The sequence below is a fragment of the Lolium rigidum genome, chromosome 1 (genome assembly GCF_022539505.1).
Source record: "Lolium rigidum isolate FL_2022 chromosome 1, APGP_CSIRO_Lrig_0.1, whole genome shotgun sequence".
NCBI lineage: Eukaryota > Viridiplantae > Streptophyta > Magnoliopsida > Poales > Poaceae > Lolium > Lolium rigidum.
In genome coordinates this window covers 112,565,243-112,584,448 of record NC_061508.1, presented here as the reverse complement: position 1 = coordinate 112,584,448, position 19,206 = coordinate 112,565,243, and the positions used below count along the sequence as shown (strand labels likewise).

The 19,206-nt window shown below is 45.1% G+C and overlaps 1 protein-coding gene and 1 long non-coding RNA gene across 3 annotated transcripts; one reads left to right on the top strand and one right to left on the bottom strand.

Annotated features, from left to right (window-relative positions):
- Positions 1–1,816: 1,816 nt before the first annotated feature.
- LOC124656423 lies at positions 1,817–11,814 on the bottom strand. 2 transcript variants are annotated; one of them, XR_006988761.1, is made up of 2 exons: positions 11,529–11,814; positions 1,817–2,411 (listed from the first exon to the last, which is right to left on the bottom strand). It is a non-coding gene; the product is annotated as an uncharacterized LOC124656423 (long non-coding RNA). The 2 variants fall into 2 exon arrangements; XR_006988762.1 differs by lacking the exon at positions 11,529–11,814 and adding an exon at positions 2,513–2,715.
- Positions 11,815–11,824: 10 nt separating this feature from the next.
- LOC124650172 lies at positions 11,825–16,586 on the top strand. The gene is made up of 6 exons (XM_047189728.1): positions 11,825–11,961; positions 12,141–12,198; positions 12,248–12,251; positions 12,745–12,830; positions 13,584–15,466; positions 15,560–16,586. The coding sequence occupies exons 1-6, from the start codon at positions 11,825–11,827 to the stop codon at positions 16,584–16,586; spliced, it is 3,195 nt and encodes a 1,064-aa protein (XP_047045684.1).
- The last annotated feature ends 2,620 nt before the right edge of the window (positions 16,587–19,206 follow it).

The following is a 19,206-nucleotide window of genomic DNA, read 5'->3' as shown; positions in this document are numbered from 1 at the left end:
AATCTTCTAAGACTAATAAAGGAAACACAGAGTAACAAAAGAAAATATAATCTGATTTAGTTCGCATGCAGCCAACATTATGAAAAATTTAATGTGGCGCATTCACTAAGAAAAATCCTAAATTGTGATATCTATCATACATGTATGATGGGTCATGATAATGAACTTGAGGTCAATAGCGATGCAAAAACAGAAAAATATATGAATTACAGTAAAGACGCATAGTTCAGAAAAGGGTCAGTCTACGTAGAAAATATCAAGATAGAAAGGAAGATGAAATATGCTCTTAAGCATTACACTACGATCACTCAAAATCAAATAAAAAGAACAGGCAAGAATGCCCATGTGTGTACTGTATTTTCAGAGTAAACCTTACTGTCTCTTGGCAGTTCTCGCGCCCAGAAAAGCTGATTATTTTCCGTCTATATATCAACATGCTAGAGCTAATTGACTAAATTTACCTGTGGCAGTTAATTTGGAAGTAGTGGTGGATGTTTCTATTTATCAACACGGTAGAGCTTATTGACTGAACTTATTTGTGGCAATTAATTTTGAAGTACTGGTGGATATTTTCACATCGTAAGGAGGCCACCATGTTTAAGACTTCGTCGATCGACAATATTGTCTAGAGGGCTGGCCAGTTAATCTACATTAAAATAAAAAAGAAATATCTGGAATTAAAACTGAACAACATCATTCCCATTCACGTGTTGAACATAATTTGGATCATTTCAATTAGCAAAGATCTGAAGTAATCACGAGGGATTTTCTGAAAATCACAAACGTGAAAGCATGGGTAGGGGAAAAATGTTGACAACATTATTTCATCATGTTGACAGATGCAATTTAACCAAAAAAATCTATGTGGAAAAGAACTAAAAAGTATGAAATGTATGGCCTAATTATTGATACCTGAAAAAACGGTATGAACTCATACTAGGAGAACGCTTCCCTAAGATCAACTTCACTGACATTTAGGTCAAGCTCTTCGACAAATAACTACAGACAATAACAACAATCATACATTTGGCTATCCTGAAGAACCCTGGGGCAATTCACCCATTTCATGACAAAGTCCTGATACCATGACTTGCTTTTTCAGCAAGGTTTCTGGTTCTACAACTTGTAGAAACAGAACTTTAAGATCTAATGTGTTCTTCATCAATGTCAAATAATGTTTCAACTGAACACTTGCACCTGATGCAATAAATGTCCTTGAGGGGGATCATATATAATTGTAACAAATAAACAGTTTATAAAAATACTGCCCCTTTGCCACAAAATATATGCAGTAAAACAGTAGATATTACTGTAGCAAAATTTAGGAATAGTAGAACTATGGTTTTAACAAACAAACTAATTATTCTCTCCAATTGATTTTGGATACCTAATGAGATAGCTGATGGTTTAAATGCCCTGCAAACCAATTTAACTGAATTCAAACACTCGTGTTGATAGGTCAAAGAAGAAGATTTTTTAGGGAAAGAAATAGTTGTTATTAAAAAGGATAAGCGCCATCACAGAAAGATCAAAGTACCATATTCACGAAGAAATCAACCATGAAAACCTGCAAGCACCTAATCACTAAGGTGAAGCTAACATCACGATCTTTGGCTCTACAACCCAAGATATGACAAAAAAGAACATGCATCTCCCATATTTTTCTATTTCTAGACTAAAAAAGACAAAGCTAACATATTAATTTATTCTCTGCTTCTAGCAAAAAAAATTAGGACATTTAATTACGACTCATTATTGCCCTTTCTCCAAATCTGAAGTTCATAATGATGCAGCTCACAAAAACACAATATAAAAATTAGGATAACGAACTGCATTTCACTTCTATTTCATCTCAGTATCATGCTACATTGGAACGGGTCCCAAAGAGAACAGAGACACACCATATCAACACCACAAACAGAATCATCAAACCTACAACAACTATCAGTACCACCAGCTCAAGATTATACTCAATTAACTGAAGAAAGGAGAGCTAAATGGAAGAGCGATTGAAATCAAATGCTTACAGGCCTCTCCCCATCTGGTTTGTCTGATTCAGTGAATACAACACCACCTGCATTAGCCATTCCTCTGAATATTTTTCCATTCCTCTGAGTCGTCGACACCACTCTTCTATTTGCCATGCCGCAGCCAGTGAAGGGGTATCTTCGAAACTACCACCGGACTGACCGAGATACACCTTGGTTGCCTCACCAGTCACCACACTTCCCCTTCATCGGTTTATCGAAGTTCCAATGCCTGCCATGTCTCACCCCTTCGCTAGTTGTGGCGCCATCCTGCTGCAGCAATCTTCTGTGTCGGCCCTCGTACCGTATCAAGGTCAGGATCCTATTCCTTCTCAAGCCCAAAACCTTATACGCCATTCATGTCAGCTTTTCACCTTTCCCAGCCTAATAACAAAGTGATAAAAATAACAATTCAGTGATTCAACTTCAACAACGGGCGGATTTTGGATCTTTAACACATAACAGAATGAAGAAATTGTATGCACCATCAGGGAAACTAATACTGCAAGGCTTTGACTTGTAGATGTATAGAACACAAGCTTCCACTAAAGCTGATGGGTAGCATTGGCCAATGGCCAGGGAGAGCTGCAGCGCAGAGCTGCGGTGCTTGCGTCGACAAAGCTAGCAGCAGAATTGCACTTCAGCACATAGGCGACAGGGTGAGCAGCAGGTCAATAGTCGTTGCAGGGGAGGGCCATGGGAGAAAGGGGAAGGGCCGGTACTGGTCACCCATAGAGGAGAGCCGCACCTAATCCATCCCAAACGCTGCAGCCTTTTCCGTCCGGGATCCACTTCAATCTAGACTCCTCCAGTCCTCCTCACCCCCTCGACCGCGGCTATGTCGACATCCGAACTTCATGGTGTTGGATTGATTTTTAGATAAAAGAGAGATTTTCAGAAACACTTAACGTTAAGAAGAAAAGGGGGTCCACAGGACCAAAGTCCAGGACGACCTTTTCTGTACGTGACTTATCTCTAAACGCCCTGATCGGGGGTGTCGCTAACCAACTAATGGTTCGTGGCCTCCTGTTGCATGCGCACATAAAAGGGGGAGCCCCGGTGGCTAGCGATCTCATCTGTTAGTCGCCTAGTCTCGCTGCTCCCCAATATTCCTGAGGCCCTGCACCGATCGCAGTCCGCGCATAAGCAACAAGAAGGCTGGAACCTCGTCGTGTTGTTCCAGGGCAGCGCATGTGGCGGCCCGAGGGGATCAGGAGGATCTCCAGATCGTTATCGACCACAAGTTCGTCATCAACACCGCCACACCAAGCCTGCCTCACGCAGGCGTCGATGGGATCGTCAATGCCCCGTAATGCATCCCTGAACCTCTCTGTTCATGTTCACTAGGTGTTCTAGATGGCTGCCTTTCACGATCTTGTGCTACTCATGAGGTTTTAGACCTAACAATGGTATCAGACGCCTTGTGTTGCTAGCACTAGAACCCTAGTTGTGATTAAGATCATGTTTTAGGAAATTATGTTAATGTTTTACCCTTGGATTAGCCCCTGTTATGGATGTCTAGCTGTCAGATCGGTTAATTTTGTATCAAATTAGAACCATCTGCAAGCAATTATGAACCCTAAATATGATGTTTGGCACAATTTGGAGGATGAGAACCTCACTTGTTGCCGCCGGGTGTCTGCCTCTCCCCTCTGGGGCCCGTCGGAGCAGCCGCTGCTCCGGCGAGGGCAGAGATCCCGCGCCGCCACTATCTCCCGACGGAGGAATGCGCGGGTTGACGCGCGGTAACGCGCGGAACGGACGCACACGCCGGTGGCCGTAGCGCCACCTGCCTCTGTCATCGCCTAATGGCTGTCGGCCTCGCCAGTGAGCGCCCCCCCTCACAGACGCGCAAAGAAATGGCGCCAGTAGCCACGCTCGACGGGGGAGCGCGCCGGACATGGTCCGTCGCACGCTGCTTCGGTGAGCGCAGCCACCGCGCCGGGATGATGAAGGCGAGGCTCGCGTGCCTCGCGTAGCCAGGCAGGGCCGCCTCGCGTGCCTCAGGCCACAGGGCGTGGCCACCTCGCGGGCCGTGGAAGTAGGCGCCTCGCGCGCTCAGGCCGCCGCGGCCGAGGCCGTCTCACGCGCTGCGCGCCACTGGGGCCGTGGCCCTGACCGTGGGCGCCTCGCGCGCTCGGGCCACCGGCGCCGTGTCCGCCTCGCGCGCCCGCGCCGCCTGGCCTTGACGCGAAAAAATCGGGGGAGAGGAAAAATCGGGGGACTGTTTTTAGGGTTAGGGTTTTCCGTCGCCCTCGGGTGTTTTTGTTCTAGCCGCGGGGGATCTCTGCCGTCTGATCGATCGGACGGTCCAGATTGCTGCGGGAAGGGGAAGCCAGGCCGGGGGTCCTTTTGGGCTAAATCCGAGGATGGGCTTCGGCCCAGGTTGTCGGTAGTCCAGTAAGTTTTCTGGGCTGCCGATTTTCCTTGTCTGTTTTCTGTATTTTTGTGCATTCTAAATGTTTTTCCTTATGTTTATTGCACTATTATATACAGAAAATTCATTGCCTATAAAATATGATCAGAAACATGTTATTGTTTTGGAAAGAAATGAACCAACGCAATTTTCTTGTCTAGAATATTTAATATGTTTCAATGTTGAATACTCAAATTAAACACCAAATATGTTGTTCCTTAAATGCTTAATGTTGATGTTTAATTTTGAGAATGCCATGACTGCAAAAATAATTCTGACCAACGTTGTGTTATTTCTGCATGTCAACCCCCTAATGTTGTTCTATTTCGTGTCATTTTTGCCCAACTGTGTTTGACATAGAATAAGAATTTTATGACATGTCTATTTTATATTCATGCAATTTTTCTTATGAATGTCCATGTCAATTTTCAGCTTCCGTTGCGCTGCGTTATGATGTTGTCGAGCAGTTGACTGGCAGCAACTTTCCTCGTTGGAAGAACAATTGAGCTATGTTTGGATTTCAACGAGTTTGATTATGCCTTAAGGGACGATAAGCCCGTGGCGCCAGTTGCTGGTGCTACGGGGTATGATGAACTAAAGAAAACTTATGACTCCAAGATGGAGAAGTGGGACAAATCCAATCACGTTGCAATGCTCGTGATGAATTCTTCCATTTCACCTGAGATTATTGAGGCTCTCCGCAAGAAAGATACTGCTAAGGAATTTATGTAAGCCTTGGAGGAGCAATTCAAAGGCTCTGAAAAGGTTTATGCTCATGAGCTTTTTCACAAGCTACTTGGCAAGTATAAAAATGATGGTGATGTTAGGGGACTGATACGTCTCAAACGTATCTATAATTTCTTATGTTTCATGCTACTTTTATGATGATACTTACATTTTTATACACATTTTATGTCATTTATATGCATTTTCTGGCACTAACCTATTGACGAGATGCCGAAGAACCAGTTGCTGTTTTCTGCTGTTTTTGGTTTCAGAAATCCTACAAAGGAAATATTCTCGGAATTGGACGAAATCAACGCCCAGGGTCCTATTTTTCCACGGAGCTTCCAGAAGACTGGAGAACATACGAAGTGGGGCCACGAGGGACCGTGCCCATAGGGCGGCGCGGCCAGCATGGGGCCCGCGCCAGCCTATGGTGTGGGGCCCCTGTGCCTCCACCGACGCTGCCCTTCCGCCTACTTATAGCCTTCGTCGCAAAAACCCCTGTACCGAGAGCCACGATACGGAAAACCTTCCAGAGACGCCGCCGCCGCCAATCCCATCTTGGGGGATTCAGGAGATCGCCTCCGGCACCCTGCCGGAGAGGGGAATCATCTCCCGGAGGACTCTACATCACCATGATCGCCTCCGGACTGATGTGTGAGTAGTTCACCCCTGGACTATGGGTCCATAGCAGTAGCTAGATGGTTGTCTTCTCCTCATGTGCTATCATGTTAGATCTTGTAAGCTGCCTATCATGATCAAGATCATCTATTTGTAATGCTACATGTTGTGTTTGTTGGGATCCGATGAATATGGAATACTATGTCAAGTTGATTATCAATCTATCATATATGTGTTGTTTATGATCTTGCATGCTCTTCGTTGCTAGTAGAGGCTCTGGCCAAGTTGATACTTGTAACTCCAAGATGGAGTATTTATGCTCGATAGCGGGTTCATGCCTCCATTGAATCTGGGACAATGACAGAAGGTTCTAAGGTTGTGGATGTGCTGTTGCCACTAGGGATAAAACATCGATGCTTTGTCTAAGGATATTTGTGTTGATTACATTACGCACCATACTTAATGCAATTGTCTGTTGTTTGCAACTTAATGCTGGAAGGGGTGCGGATGCTAACCCGAAGGTGGACTTTTAGGCATAGATGCATGCTGGATAGCGGTCTATGTACTTTGTCGTAATGCCCGATTAAATCTCATAGTAGTCATCATGATATGTATGTGCATTGTTATGCCCTCTTTATTTGTCAATTGCCCAACTGTAATTTGTTCACCCAACATGTTATTTCTTATTGGAGAGACACCACTAGTGAACTGTGGACCCCGGTCCATTCTTTTACATCTGAAATACAATCTACTGCAATCATTGTTCTTTACTATTCTTCGCAAACAAACATCATTTTCCAAACCATACATTTAATCCTTTGTTTACAGCAAGCCGGTGAGATTGACAATCTCACTGTTAAGTTGGGGCAAAGTATTTGGATTGTGTTGTGCAGGTTCCACGTTGGCGCCGGAATCCCTGGGGTTGCGCCGCACTACACTCCGTCACCAACAACCTTCACGTGCTCCTTGACTCCTACTAGTTCAATAACCTTGGTTTCTTACTGAGGGCAAACTTGCTGCTGTACGTATCACACCTTCCTCTTGGGGTTCCCAACGGGCGTGTGCTTTACGCGTCAACAGGGACACATACTGAGAATGATAAATGCTTCAAATAAACTGAAGCACCTAAAGTGTGAGCTCAGTGACAACCTCCTTATCATCATGATCTTGGAGTCCCTCCCTGAAGAGTTCGATCAGTTCAAGATCAACTACAATTCCATGAAGGAGAAGTGGACACTTGCTGAGATATCCCCTCGGATTGTCCTGGAAGAAGAATGAATGATAAGGCAGAACAAGGATCAGGCTTTTCATGTTGTCTCCTCAAAGAGAAAGCATGACGGGTCAGGCCCTTCAAAGTCGCCAAAGAAAACCTTCAAGAAGGAAATGCCAAAGTTTAAAGCAAAGGAAAAGGATAATGGACAGTCTTCAGCGCCTACTGATAATGTGTGTTTCCACTGTAAGAAGGAAGGCCATTACAGGAAGGACTGTCATGAATACCTCAAGTGGATGATGAAGAAAGGTACAAATGAAATTACTTTTGTTGATGAAATGTTATATCTGATTTCTCTTGTACATCATGGTGGATTGATTCAGGTGCAACTGCTCATGTTGCTAATTCTATGCAGGGATTAAATATGATCCAAACCATAACAAGCGGGGCAAGACGACTTAGAATTGCAAATGGAGTTGAAGTTGATGTTGAAGCTGTTGGGTCACTCACCTTGGAGCTCCACACCGGCTTTCACCTTCATTTAAATAATGTTCTCTATGTACCTACTTTAAGTAGGAATTTAATTTCAGTTTCTTGTCTCGATGATAACATGTTTGAGTGCAAGTTTGGTAACAAACAATTTGTTTTAAACTATTGTAATAATGATGTTGGCCTCGGTGTCAGACGAGGCAAACTATATATGTTATCTATGAATGATTATGTTTTGCATGTGAGTAATGTTTTGAATGTTGAGAAGAAATGGAAGGGTACTAGTACTTCTTCGAAATTGTGGCAATGTCGTTTGGGCCACATTTCGAGGGGGAGAATGGAAAGACTTATTAAACATGATGTACTCCTCCCATTAGACTTCTCCGATGCGGACAAATGTGTTGATTGCATCAAAGGTAAATATGCAAAAACAATTAAGAAAGGAGCGGTAAGAGCCACGAGTGTCCTCGAACTCATACATACTGACATATGCGGACCTCTTAATGTTAAGTCTATAGATGGTTTTGATTCGTTCATCACCTTCACAGACGACTTTTCCCGTTATGGGTACATTTACCCTATACGTGATCGATCGGAAGCTTTGGACAAATTTAAAGTGTTCAAAGCCGAACTTGAGAACCAACTGAATGCAAAAAATTAAAGTTGTACGATCTGATCGCGGGGGAGAGTATTACGGTAGGCACACTCCTTATGGGCAAATTCCATGACCTTTTGCTAAGTTCCTAGCTGAGAATGGAATTGTTGCCCATTATTCAATGCCTGGTGAACCTCAACAAAATGGTGTGGCTGAGTGCCGCAATCGCACGCTTTATGGTGCGTAGCATGCTCAGTCATGCAAGTTTGCCGGTAAGCCTATGGATGGAGGCATTGAAGACGGCTGCACATATTTTAAATCTTGCTCCCACTAAGTCAGCACCGAACACACCTCACGAGATGTGGACAGGAAAGAAACCGAGCTTGAACTATTTACGTGTGTGGGGCTGTCCTGCTGAAGCTAGAATTTTCAATCCACAACTTAAGAAGTTAGATCCAAAAACGGTTACTTGTTTCTTCGTCGGATACCCGCACAGGGGAAAGGGATATCGTTTCTATTGCCCCGGTCATACCACTAAGTACGTGGAGACCCGGCAAGCGGTATTTTTTTGAGGATAATGAAGTTACTGAAATAAGGAAGATTGATCTTGAGGAAAAACGGGTGTGTGCTCCATCCCCGATTATCCAAGAGGTCGTTCTACCGATGCACAGGAGAATCACTTCTCATGTTGAGACTGAACCTCACAGTTCTGGTCCTCAACCTGATGGTGATCCTGAACCTAATGATAACGGAAATCCAGAAGGTGAAGAAAATCACCAGTCGGATAATGAAGAAGATCCTCATAATAATAATGCCCCTCCACCACCATCTCCTGTGAGAAGATCACATCGAGAAACAAGAAAAGCCATCTCAGATGATTATATCACATACATGAGTGAGGATGTAGATGATATAGGAAAGGTGGAGGATCCAACCTCATACAAGGAGGCCATTAAGAGTTTGAATTCGTCCAAGTGGAAAATCGCCATGGAAGACGAGTTGAAATCTATGAGCTCAAATGATGTTTGGGACTTAGTAGAAGTTCCTAATGATGCCAAAAGAGTAGGCTGCAAATGGATCTACAAAACTAAGTACGACCCCAAAGGGAACATCGAAAGGTTCAAAGTTAGACTTGTGGCAAAAGGATTCACACAGAGAGAAGGAATCGATTACAATGAGACTTTCTCTCATGTGTCATCTAAAGATTCTTTTAGGATCGTCATGGCTCTGGTAGCTCATTTCGACCTAGAATTGCATCAAATGGACGTTAAGATGGCATTTCTAAATGGCGACCTTAATGAAGATGTGTACATGACTCAGCCGGAAGGTTTTGTTGTGGAAGGAAAAGAACATTTAACATGTCGTCTGAAGAAATCCATCTATGGCTTGAAGCAAGCTTCAAGACAGTGGTACCTCAAGTTCGATAAGATTATTAGAACTTTTGGTTTTACTGAAAATGTTAAGGACAACTGCATTTATGTTAAGTTTAAGGACAGTAGGTTCACTATATTAGTCCTGTATGTGGATAACATATTATTGGCCTGCAGTGATAAGGATATGCTGCACGAGACCAAGAATTTTCTGTCTTCCAATTTTGATATGAAAGATCTCGGTGAAGCTTCATATGTCCTTGGCATTGAGATTCATCGAGATAGGTCTACAGGTGTGTTGGGACTATCACAAAAGGCATACTTTGAGCGAGTACTAAAGAAATTCAATATGCATAAGTGCTCTGGCTCACCTGCCCCAGTAGTCAAGGGCGATAAGTTTGGGACATTTCAATGTCCGAGGAACCAAATTGAAACTGATCATATGAAGTCGGTTCCTTATGCTTCAGTTGTCAGAAGCATCATGTATGCACAAGTTTGTACACGCCCTGACTTGACTTTTATAACCGGGTTGCTTGGCAGATTCCAATCAAATCCAGGACTAGACAACTGGAAGGCCGCAAAGAAAGTCTTGCATTATATGCAAGAGATAAAAGGGTACATGCTTACGTACAGAAGGTCTGATAACCTACAAGTTGTTGGTTATTCAGATTCTGATCATGCCGGTTGTGTGGATAGTAAGAAATCCACGTCAAGTTATATATTCACACTTGCCGGAGGAGCTATATCGTGGAAAAGCTCCAAACAAACGATAGTTGCTTCATCTACGATGCAAGCAGAGTTTGTAGCATGTTATGAGGCCACTGGGCAGGCTGTATGGCTAAAGAATTTCATTCCCGGACTTAAAGTGGTCGACACCATTTCAAAACCACTTCTATTGTACTGCGATAATGAACCCGCAGTTTTCTATGTGAATAACAACAAGTCAAGTGATGCTGCCAAATACATTGACATTAAGTATCATGTTGTGATGCATAGGATCCAGGATCAAACAACTAATGTTAAGCATATAAGTACGACTCGTATGCTTGCGGATCCGCTAACGAAAGGCTTACCACCCATAATTTTTCGTGAGCATGTTGCCGGCATGGGATTACTGGAAGCCTTATGATTCTGGAATAAAGGGACCACAATAAGAACCACTCCCAATAAGTATTATGTTATCCAATTCAAAATAGCCTGGTATGCTATAAGTGTTGAGGTTCAATAGCATTTTTATTGGCTGTTGCAACACCTCACTTTGGTTTATTATTTCTATGGAAAATGGGCAAATGAAGTTAACCTAACGATCAAGGGGGAGAATGTTGGATTGATCTGTCAGGTTAATATACTGTCAGGTTCAGTTAATAGATAAAAGAGAGATTTTCAGAAACACTTAACATTAAGAAGAAAAGGAGGTCCACACGACCAACGTCCAGGACGACCTTTTCTGTATGTGACTTATCTCTAAACGCCCTGATTGCCCTGATTGGGGGCGTCGCTAACCAACTAATGGTTCGTGGCCCCCTGTTGCATGCACACATAAAAGGGGGAGCCCCGGTGGCTAGCGATCTCATCTGTTAGTCGCCTAGTCTCGCTACTCCCCAATATTCCTGAGGCCCTGCACCGATCGCAGTCCGCGCATAAGCAACGGGAAGGCTGGAACCTCGCCGTGCTGTTCCAGGGCAGTGCAGGTGGCGGCCCGAGGGGATCAGGAGGATCTGCAGATCGTCATCGGCCACAAGTTCGTCATCAACACCGCCACACCAAGCCTGCCTCACGCTGGCGCCGATGGGATCGTCAATGCATGTAATGCATCCCTGAACCTCTCTGTTCATGTTCACTAGTTGTTCTAGATGGCTGCCTTTCACGATCTTGTGCTACTCATGAGGTTTTAGACCTAACACATGGCCGCCTCCCGTGCCAGAGCCTCCCTTTGACGGAGCCAACCACCGGCAAGCCCTAGCAACTCAATATTCTACCGGCCGCCTGTGTAGCCATCTCCCGCGGCATGCTCGATCAACCCTCCCGCCAATGAGAGAGAGTGTGTGTTGGGGTTAGGGTTAGCAGTGCGCACCTGATCGACTGGCCTCTTCCCGTGTCCCTGCCCCGCCCTATCGCCGCCGTTCGGGCCACAAGGTCCGTCCTCCTCGTGCATCCCCACTCGAGCCGCGACCCGAGCCACGGGATGGCGCCTGCCAAGACCCATCAGCGGAGGAGCTGAGCTCACCGGCCGGTGCATCGTGGAAGAGGCCCAGCTACCCGAACGGTGCTCCTTTGCCGCCCCTCGAATATCCGTGCGGCGCTGGTCTCCCCTGCGCCCGCAGAAGCTCTGTGGATCTAGGTGAGGAGCTCGCGGTGGTGTTTTCGTGGATGTGGCAGAGAGGCGAGGACCAGGTTGGGGACGATCTAGTTGGAGTTGTACTGACGGTGCAGAGGCCTGGAGCTTCCTCCTTTTCGAAAAACAAGAACTCATTATACTATTTTTCCGAGCTTTGTTATATTAAGCGGTAATTTCACTTGCATAAAGCAAAGAGAAACTCCCTGAGCTCCCTTGTGGCAAGTACCATCTTGAGAAGCAATTGATTCTCCAACACGTTTGCTTCGCCATAGATTTCTATGCTCGTTCGTTCCGCTTCATAGGCCCGAGTGCCTGCTTTAAACTGTCTGTCTTTTTTTGATGTAATAGGCTTAAGTTCTCTAAAAACGCTAGCATCTGCGGCGCTCCCTCCCCTTTCTCCCCTGCCGTGTGCGGCATAACACTTGTATGCCTGTGCGCTGTATTTTCGTTATCAGCATGGTAATGAAAATCGATCCTGTTGGATCGCTTGAAAAAAAAAAGATTTCTATGCTCTGCTCTGCTCTGCAGCTTCGCTTTATTCAAAGGAAAAAAGAAAAAGAAAAAAGCAGAGCCATCCTTTTGACGAAAAGAAAAGCAGAGCCATGAGAAAAACAGAAAAAGGGATGCAGCCCATATTTCTTTACTTTGCTCCAGCTCCAAGCAAAGAACTAACCAGCAACAACATGAATGAGCCGGAGATTTGCTCTCCAACATCTCCCCATTCATGCTGTACTGTAAACATCTCTCTTCTGGCACAACCAAGTAGCTGTTAACAGAGATCAACATATACCTTAATCCCTCTTCCTAGTAAGGTACTGCTGCTTCTTCGGCTGCATTTTAATTTTTTTCCATCGACTGACATTGTTTATCTCTATGCACAAACACAACTTATTTTGGTTACTCTTAGGTTAACTAGGAGAGAACTAGCCAAACAATTCATGCGGAGGTGCAGATCAATGGGTTAGATTACTGGAGCTTCTCGTCTTTGTTGGTCGGACCTTTATTGAAGAAATAGTATTCGTCATAATGCCTCGAAAGGTATTTATCTGTGTACATTTACATGCATGCAATTCTCACAATCTAGAGTACTTTTCTCTCAACAAAAAAAATGTTATGTTCAAGATATATATATAAGAAAAACATGTTAATCAACAACAAAAGTGTATTAGGCTGATCTATAGATACAATAGTTGGATTTTTCACAGCTCTCATTGCTTTTTCTCTGCCTGCTCCCACACAATTGCAATAGCCTAACCAGATCCCACCGGTTAAAAATGTTGTTAAATCGCTGTCAATGTACAATCGGCGTTTTTGCTAAAACTTGAACTTGTAGATGTTTGTTCCAAAAATAAAAATGGCACTGTTTGCTTAATTTTGCTAGAAATGTGATGGTTTTATGCTAACAACTGGACCATGTCGCTGCTGCATTTCTCTCGCCTCCGGCGACAAGATACTTGCACGGCTGCACCAAACTTGGTTGCTCATCGCTACCATTCTCTCTTCCCAAGTGTCGATCTTTTGCACCGCAGATGTCTTCCTCCCCGCCTGTAGCCGAAGGCTCTGCCACGCTCCATTCCTAAAACATTGCATGTTCTCCCCTCTTGTCTAGGCCCTATAGACACTGTCTTTTTTTTTTGCTTGATGTTCGAACGTGCTGGTGCCCATGCATGTGGTTTAATTAGTGATCGTAATAATAACCGAAAACGTAGCTGCTTCTTTTCAATAGTATATTTACCGGACTAAATACTGCTAAAGTGAGTGACCTCAAATAATTGCCACAAACTAATGCAGTGGATTACTCCGGATACAATCAAAGAAGCGGTGGAACAGATACTCCCTTATCTTGAGGATACGAGCAATACTGCACACAAGTCCATCTATTTTAATGGCTGGGATGGTCTGGCTGCTTCGGCGGTGCTTAGAGAAATTGCTAAAGACCCCCCGCCATCTCTGTTGAGGAAATTCAGCAAGATTATCCACATTGATTGCTCAAGCTGGAAAAGCCGAAGAGCACTCCAAAAGATAATCGTTGAAGAACTGAATCTTCCTTGTCGGGTTATGAATATCCTTGATAGGCAAGATAAGGAAGATGATTTCAGAGGTGTTGATGAAGGTTCTCGAGCTGAGATGCGAGATGTTGGAGCTGAGATCTATGAAGCCCTCCGCGAACACAAATGTTTAGTGGTTTTCCATAATGGGAGTGAGAATACAATTGACATGAACGATTTTGGCATTCCTCTATCAGTATGGGGTAGTACTCGAGTATTATGGACCTTTCGAGGAAGGCTTAGGCTCAACTTAGGCATTGAAAGAATGGTGGATAATTCACATCTTTTTCTTGATAATCAGCACAGTAATTACGAGTGGAATTCTTTGCTGAAAGAAGAGGCTAGAGAAATTGCAAGGTACACAGATATGCCCAGCGAAGCAATAGTACAGTGCCTCTTGTACCTACTGTCACTAAATAATCAGGGAGGCGATATAATGGACTACAACTGGGTCACCCATGCTTCTAGCTATGTGGTCTGTGATGAAATAATACAAGGAGGTCAGGCTGACGAATCATGGAAGCTTGCAGTTGCTCTCTATCAACAAATACACCTGGAGGATTATTCATCTAATGTACTACCATATTTTTGTCATAAATTGGATACTCCCCCAAAACGATGGATATTGACTAGAGACAATTCTTCTTTGCCTCCAGAGGCAACGTCATGTTTCCTTGCTGCAGTCACAAGCATATCTGATCCTCCATTAGGACCATTACCTGATGGCATGTTTCATCAATCCGAAAAACTTCGTGTGCTCAAGTTATGCGGCCGCACTTTTAGTTTTTCTTCACCTCCTTTCCGTTGTTGCCGCAACTTAAGGTTTCTTGGAATATACAGCTGCAAGGATCAAGGAGTAGAAGAAGTTAACAAGCAAAATAGACCAAAACTGGATTTTTGTAAGAACCTGTGGGTGCTTGACATGAACAACACGGACTGGGAATTGGATTTAACACCAGAGATTATAGAGCAGATGGCCGCAAACATTAGGGAGGTACATATAAAGAAGGGAAGGTTTTGGCATATCAATTTTGCATGGAGACAACTACAAAACCTTCAGAAGCTTCGATTAATTGAGCCTACATGTCCATGGGAGACTGGGGAAAAGGATGAATTCACAAATATGGTGAAGTTGGAGTTCCTCGACCTGTCTGGGAATAGTACAATGCAAGTCATGCCGAGTTTATCAGGAGCAACAATCCTTAAGACTCTCGTTCTAGATGGTTGTGTTGGGTTGGTTCATGTTGGCCCCGAAGGACTACCTCCATTACTTGAAACATTCAGCTTAGATGCGGGACCAATAGTTGATCAAAGTAAGGGAGCTAAAATCTCTCGTATCTCCTTGGCTAGTTGTGCAAGATTGGTGGAGTTCAGGTTGTGTGGAGCCCTTCTAAATCTTGAGGAGATAGATCTATCTGGCACAATGGTCAAAACACTTGTGCTCAAAGATGATGTGGTCCTGGCCCCAAGTCTCCAAAAAATCATTCTATTGGGATGTTTGCAGCTCCATGCCATTCTATGGCCAAAAAATGGTTTGTCAAAACTCAATGTGTTACAAATTCAGTCTTTGGTGTGCTATGTCCGAATAGAGCTTCAACAAACATACGCTACTGTAATGGACAAAAGGTTTCTTCAAACCTTGGTATTAGAACATATCAATGAGTTTGTTTGGAAGAGTAATAGGTTCCATTTAACCCTATGTGTCTCTAATACCGCTAGAGTTGAAGAAGAAAGTTATAAGAAGGAGAAGACTGGCCCTGGCAGCAGCAGGCAAATATGTCCGCCTCAACCCATATCATTAATCTCCAGTACATATAGCACCTACATTGAAGTTGATATTGATAACATAGCTATTTATCATCACCTCAACAAAAGTGCACCTCAGTTTCAGCCATTGGGCTACCATGTGCAGATTGGTGAGGGAATTAGCAGCACTAGATTGGATACCCTGCAAGGAATGAAGACTATCATCTTTGTGATGGGAAAGGCAGAGTCGATGCATGTTCACGACAATTCTTTCATCACCACCACCGTCCCTGAAGACACACTCACCATGGAAGAGACGAAGCTTGATTGGAAATATTTGAAACAGTGTCATGTTGCGAGATGCCCGAAGATGCAGACAGTCTTCATCACTAACTATGGTATTATTTGCTTTCATGAAATTGAGACCTTTCGGGCTGATGATCTACTGATGGTACAATGCATTTGGAGCAATGGAAAGATAAGTAGTCATAGAGACACTTATTCATTCGCGAAACTGCAGAGTATACATCTATACTCCTGCCCGAGGCTCAGATTTGTTCTTCCATTATCGTGGAATGCTCCAGGCTCATATTTTCCCAACTTAGAGACCCTCCACATCATTAATTGTGGGGATATGAAGGATGTGTTCCCCGTGGAGCCAATGTTTCTGACAATGATAGCAGCTGACCAGAGAAAAGGCATATTGGAATTCCCAAAGTTGAAGCACATCTACATGCATGAGCTTCATAGGCTGCAACATATATGTGAAGCCAATATTTTTGCTCCTAAGCTTGAAACCTTCAGGCTCAGGGGCTGCTGGGGTCTCAGGCGCCTCCCATCTGTTGCGCAAGATAGCCAACCCGTCGTGGACTGCGAGAAGAACTGGTGGGAGAAGCTGGAGTGGGACGGAATGGAGGCCGGCCACGACCCTTCCCTCTTCAAGCCGCACCACTCTTCACACTACAAGAAGCCCCTGCCTAGAGTCTCGGTGCTCCTTTGAATCGGCACCACTATCCACGTAAACACACATCCAGTCTGCCTTGTTTTCTATATTTTTTTCCAAGAATGTGTCATAATTTGCGAGCGGTTCCAATTAGACTGACCATGCTGTCCTTAATCAGTCATATCATTGATCATTTGATGTGTTCTGTAGGTTAATTTGGTGCTGTGAAGAAAGACCTACAATGGCCCGCGACGTATGTCCTGCTGCTTTCGGCTTCCGTGGTTACGATGGTTCAAGTTATCTGTGTTTGCTTGCCAAGATTTGTGGTCGTGCGTTTTATGAAGAATAAATGGGTGATATCTAGCTCTTTCCAGTGAGAGTGAGGCGACGTATCGTCTGCGTGTGGTTCGTGGTTATGGTTGTGGTTGCAGTAAGAAGGGCTTGATGTGCCCCTGTAACGTGCCTACGCCCTTAATTTATGTGTTGTGGATACTGCTTGCCATAGACTATGTAAGAAAATCATTTAACTCTTGTGTGCGATTTGATTCTGCAGCATGCTTGGTGCTATCAACCCAGTGTTTATACTTGGATCCACTAGTCAGGGTCCTGCATTTTAATTGTAGTAGTAGGCACTCAGGAATGGCACGAGGCGCCGACGGCCGCGCAGTACGCCAACGGCTAAATATCGGGGCGTCGGCGTACAGGCCGGCCAGCCCAGAACTCGGTTAGCCTCTCAGCGTACAGGTGCCCTCGGCGTACGACTGGCTAGGCCGACGGTGACCCTCGGTGTATACCTGGCCGTCGGCGTAGCCACGAGTAGACATCCCAGCTCGGTCGTGCCCTAACGGCCCTGTAACGGCATCATGTCTACGTCGACCGTCGGTGTAGCGCACGACCATTTTTTTCTTCCTTTTCCCGTCAAATGACGTCACATGCAATGACTATGCCGAGAGGGGCACCGTCAACATAGCACATGCTGGTTTTTCCTTTTTTTCCCACCCAATTTTCCCGCCAAATTTTCCCGCTCCATTTTCCTGCCAAGTTTTCTCCCACCCATTCTCTCCCGCCAAGTTTTTCCGCTGTTTCAGCCACTCGCCTCCCAATATATAGCCATGTCTTCTCCTCCAACACAACACCTCCAGCAGGTCAACAAACCAACCTAGAAGGTAGGGAGCTTCATCCCCATGGCCGGAGGAAATGGTTGGGAAATCTCCCGTGGCGGAGCTTTTCGAAGATGTCGTTGGTGCACACGCTCTAGGAGAACTTCGGAAGTTCCGCCTCAGAAAATTTTCCCCGCAAGCTTGTAAAAGCCTCCATCTCCTGTAACATTGTGGGGAACGGGATGTTCCAGGAACCAGGGTTTTGGTCATGCCTCGGTACTTCTCCCGGTACATCATGGTGGTCCTTCTCCTGGCCATTCTCTTGGTGCTTCTTCCGTTACTTCTCCCGGTACTTCTTCCGGTGCTTCTCGTGGAGGTTCTTCTGTAGCTTCTACTGCAGCGCAGTATCGCCCTTCTACGCCTCAACAGTGACGAGCTCGGTTCCGACATACCACTTTTTCCAGGAGATGTAGTCTGACATCATTAGGGCTTTTGGCCTCAAGCCAGACATGTAGTCCGATGTATCTGTAGTTCAGGCTATGACACTACTATGTACATTTTGGATGATGTTATGACACTACGATGTCTATTTGCTATTTGCACTTCATGTTATGGGTATTTTGCTTTGTGTACGGTTCTTGTGAATTTATATGTGAATTTCTGTGATTTAATCTTCTGCCAAACAAGAAAAACAGCAAAAAAAATAAAAATGGCCAACTCTATGTCGAGGGCCTTGCCTTCAGCGTAGCAGCGGCGTAGGACCAAATGGCCAGCCCTATGCCGACGGCTTGGCCGTCGGAGTAGCTGCGGCCCATGCACAACTAGGACGCGAGGGGAGGTGCCATGTGGCTGCCTAGGCCGAGGGGCGCACCGTCAGCACATGCACAGCTAGGACGCGAGGGGAGGCACCACGTGGCTGCCTATGCCGAGGGGTGCACCGTCGGCGTAGCGGCACCCAAGACGCGACGGGGAGGCGCCAAGTGGCCTTCTATGCCGAGGGGGACACCGTTGGCATAGCGCTGACATCTGTTAGACAGCCGGCGCCGGTAGGCGGGCTACGCCGATGGCTCGTACGTCGAGGGGAGGGTCCAGCCGTCGGCCTCTCTGCCTACGCTGACTACCGCCGCTTTGCTAACGGCCACGTGGGCTCTGCCGAGGCGGACCTTGCCCGGCGGGCTACGCCGATGCCGACGGCCTCTCTAGGCTACGCCGAGGGCGCGCGGCCGTCGGCACAGTGCCATTCCTGTAGTGAGGTATGCATAAGGGAAAGTTATACTTGCCAAATCTTGTTGGTTTGAAATCCATTTGTTGTATCGTCTAAAAAATCACCAATTAGTTAGGGTGTATTTGGTTGAGCTGTGGCTTATCTGAAAGCAGCTGTGGGCTGGGTGCTGTGAAAAAGCAGCTGCTATGAGAAAGCTATGAAAGCCATATGGCAAGTAGCTGTCTCAACTGTGGCTGTGATGATAAATGTCTGATATACCCCTAAACACCTTAGGGATTACTTCATTAATATTTACCGATAATGATCAATTAGCGATTGATTTAGATATAGATAATCAAGTTGTACGTAATTA

Bases quoted from the DNA above. Each gene is read 5' to 3' on its own strand.
- LOC124650172 (XM_047189728.1), top strand. From the start codon at position 11,825: ATGTGGCAGAGAGGCGAGGACCAGGTTGGGGACGATCTAGTTGGAGTT. The intron at 11,962-12,140 runs GTAATTTCACTT...TTGATGTAATAG, and splicing joins GAGCTTTGTTATATTAAGCG to GCTTAAGTTCTCTAAAAACG. The intron at 15,467-15,559 runs GTTTCTTCAAAC...TAATACCGCTAG, and splicing joins GCTACTGTAATGGACAAAAG to AGTTGAAGAAGAAAGTTATA.